This window comes from Pinus tabuliformis, chromosome 2_2, assembly GCF_031772625.1.
Source record: "Pinus tabuliformis cultivar Carrire ecotype Pingquan chromosome 2_2, CPIR1, whole genome shotgun sequence".
Lineage (NCBI taxonomy): Eukaryota > Viridiplantae > Streptophyta > Pinopsida > Pinales > Pinaceae > Pinus > Pinus tabuliformis.
In genome coordinates, this window is record NC_142300.1 from 918,996,539 (window position 1) to 918,999,631 (window position 3,093).

The window sequence follows — 3,093 nt, forward strand, 5'->3', positions numbered from 1 at the left end:
CACGGAATATTTTGTCGAAAGTCTTTTCTCGATAAAATACTCTATATTATTACAACTCTGTGGGGTTGCCCATGAAACTTCATCTTTGTTCAAAAGAAAGATAAGAGCTCACAAAGCTGTAACGCATATCGAGAACAACAAATTCCGCAGAATTTGTAAAAGGACAAAAACACACAGAGGCATGCCACTGTAAGTATTTGCATTGCAAGGAAGCATGGCGAAGCAGAAATCTCACAAGATATTCTACTTCGTTTTCCTATGCACTTCTTTTTGGGCGACTATTCTCTTGCTAGTCTTCTTCACCGACGGTACAGATCGATTTAGAAGTGCTTTACAGACAACGAATCGGCCGCAATTCAGTCTCTTCAACGATGTACACGCACTGACAGAGGTTACCAACAAGCCATCGGTCGATACGGATCAAACCATGGTGATTTCGACATTGCAGCAATTCGGATCCGGATCGAATGAATTCAAAGGTACTAAACATGAAAATTTGTTGGCAGAAGACTGCAATGGCAGGTATATTTATATGTACAATCTACCCTCAAAATTCAATAAACTTTTGTTGAGAGAATGCCAGAATTTGAGCATGTGGACGAATATGTGCCCGCATATAGCCAATTCAGGGCTTGGCCAGCCATTATTGCAGCTGGGGAAGGAGCTAGGCGGCCGTCAGGCAGACGCTGAGGCTGCGGGATCATCATGGTTTGCAACCAATCAGTTTACGGTGGAAGTCATTTTTCACAAGAGGATGAGGCGCTACCGATGCCTCACTCCGGATCCTTCTAAAGCAACGCTGTTTTACGTTCCTTTCTATGCAGGATTCGATATGTCCACGCACGCTGGAGATCACAATTTGACGGTGAGGGATCGCGCCGGGATCGAACTAGTGGAGTTTCTGAGAAGGAAAGCGCAGTGGAAGAAAAGAGGGGGAAGAGATCATTTTATGGTAATGGGACGGATTGCTTGGGATTTTCTGAGAGAGCGAGATAGCCCGAGTGCGTGGGGCAATAAGCTTTTGCTTCTGCCTGAGGTGAAGAACATGTCGAGTCTTGTAATCGAAGGCCACCCGTGGCGCAAGAACCAGTACGGGATCCCATATCCTTCCTATTTCCATCCCGGGACGCGGTCAGAGATGGAGCGGTGGCAGAAGAGAATGAAATCGAAGAGAAGACGAATCCTCTTCTCCTTCGCAGGCGCCCCTCGCCCCGGACTCGATAAGGCGTCAATCAGAGGCAACATCTTGAACCAATGCTCTTTGTCTCAACGCTGTAAGATGCTGAGATGCCAGCAAGGGCCAAGCATCTGCCACAACCCCAACGAAGTGATGCGACTCTTCACCGACTCCGTTTTCTGCCTACAACCCCAGGGGGATTCCTTCACGCGGCGTTCTATTTTTGACTCTATGCTTGCAGGTTGCATACCGGTTTTTTTCACAGAGCATTCGGCGTACACGCAGTACAAATGGCATTTGCCCCACAATCGAAGCTCGTATTCGGTATATATTCCAGAAGAGAGCGTGCAGGCCACTGCCAATCTGAGCATCGAGCAACATCTACTGTCGTTGAGTACTGATGAAGTAGAGAAGATGCGAAGGGAAGTAATTGGGTTGATTCCTTCCCTAACATATGCAGATCCTCGTCACTCAAATGTAGGCTACGCAGATTCTTTCGACCTAGCGCTTGAAGGCCTCTTCAAAAAAATTGCAGAGGAAGAAGATGAGACTAAACCGGAACATCTCGCCTCCCTGACAACCCGAAGCAGACGGAGAAACAATGTGCGGCGAAAGAGCAGACATGTGAAACCCATCTAAAGCCAACGACTGTCGCACAGTCCGGCAATTTGATGGAATCCGCCATGGTTTCAGTAATGGAAATATAATTTTTCGAAATGCTTATCTTACCATTACCATTGAAGGAAGTAAGCTCTGGAAAAAATCAGATTTGTTTTGTTAGTGGATTACATGTTGTAAAGTAACATGATGTCAAAAACGTTCCAATCAGCATTATATTCTCCAAGCCAATTGTTATCCAGTTATTCGATGACCACTTTTATCGATTTAGATAATTAAAGTTAAAGTTACTGATTTATTCTCAACTGAGTATTTTGTTTTAATGATACAGGCCATCAGTGTTTTTTTATTTGAATTTCGATTAAAAATGTTCACATAAATAATTTTAAATTGAAAAGAGTTTTTCAAATGAAACCCTATTTCTCTCTCAATCAATTTTTTATTTTAGATCTTTGATAAAATTACGGTTAAAAAAATCTGGATGGGTGTGCTAAGTGCAAGAATACGGACGACGAAAAATAAAGCGTGCTGCGCAAGAAAGTGGTGAGGCCACCGTCAAAGGTGTACATCTGGCTCTCCCTTTACTTCTAGAAGAGTCGGGAGTCGGAGGTGATGTATGTCGTGCGTTGAACGTGTCGAGAGGAGAAAAAAGAATGTAAAGCCTCACTGCGTGTTGAGTGAGGATTTGTTTTGCAGTGGTTTATGCATGCATTCACTTCTCACTCTGGCTTATAATTTGGTCAAATGTTTAGCATGTGACCATCCTATTTGGGTTAAGGGGGCGTTTTCTAGTGTAAAAATGTTTATGTTGTAATTTTAGGTAAATATTTTGATTTAATTAAATTATATCGGTATAGATTCATTATAATTGTATAGATTCATTATAATTAGTTTAGAAAGATTAGTTTTTTTAGTTGTTAATTTATTTTAGAGTGCAAAAAAGTAATGTATAATTTTTTTATTGTTTAAATTGTAATTTTGAATGTTATAGAGATTATATAACAGATGTATTGAGTTATTTTATCACCATACATTAAGTTAGTTTTCTTGTTATTAATATATTTTAAATATACATAAATATTAATTCATATTAAAATAATTTATTGATAATATATTGGATATTTTATTCTGTACAACATTAAAATATTTTATTTTAACATTATGATGATGATGACGACGCTGATAGTGGTTAACATCCATTGAGACCAAATTCGTCTATCAGACATATAATTTTCTTAGTTTTTAATTGTGTGGCTCCTCATCTTTCTTAGCAAGATTGGTGTTGTAGCGTTCTTTTT

At 40.2% G+C, this 3,093-nt stretch overlaps 1 protein-coding gene across 1 annotated transcript; it reads left to right on the top strand.

Moving 5' to 3' along the window:
- Positions 1-214: 214 nt before the first annotated feature.
- Positions 215-1,816, top strand: LOC149196048 (putative xyloglucan galactosyltransferase GT17). The gene has a single exon (XM_089408136.1). It carries the CDS (start codon positions 215-217, stop codon positions 1,814-1,816), a length of 1,602 nt encoding a protein of 533 aa, XP_089264262.1.
- The last annotated feature ends 1,277 nt before the right edge of the window (positions 1,817-3,093 follow it).

Bases quoted from the DNA above. Each gene is read 5' to 3' on its own strand.
- LOC149196048 (XM_089408136.1), top strand. From the start codon at position 215: ATGGCGAAGCAGAAATCTCACAAGATATTCTACTTCGTTTTCCTATGC.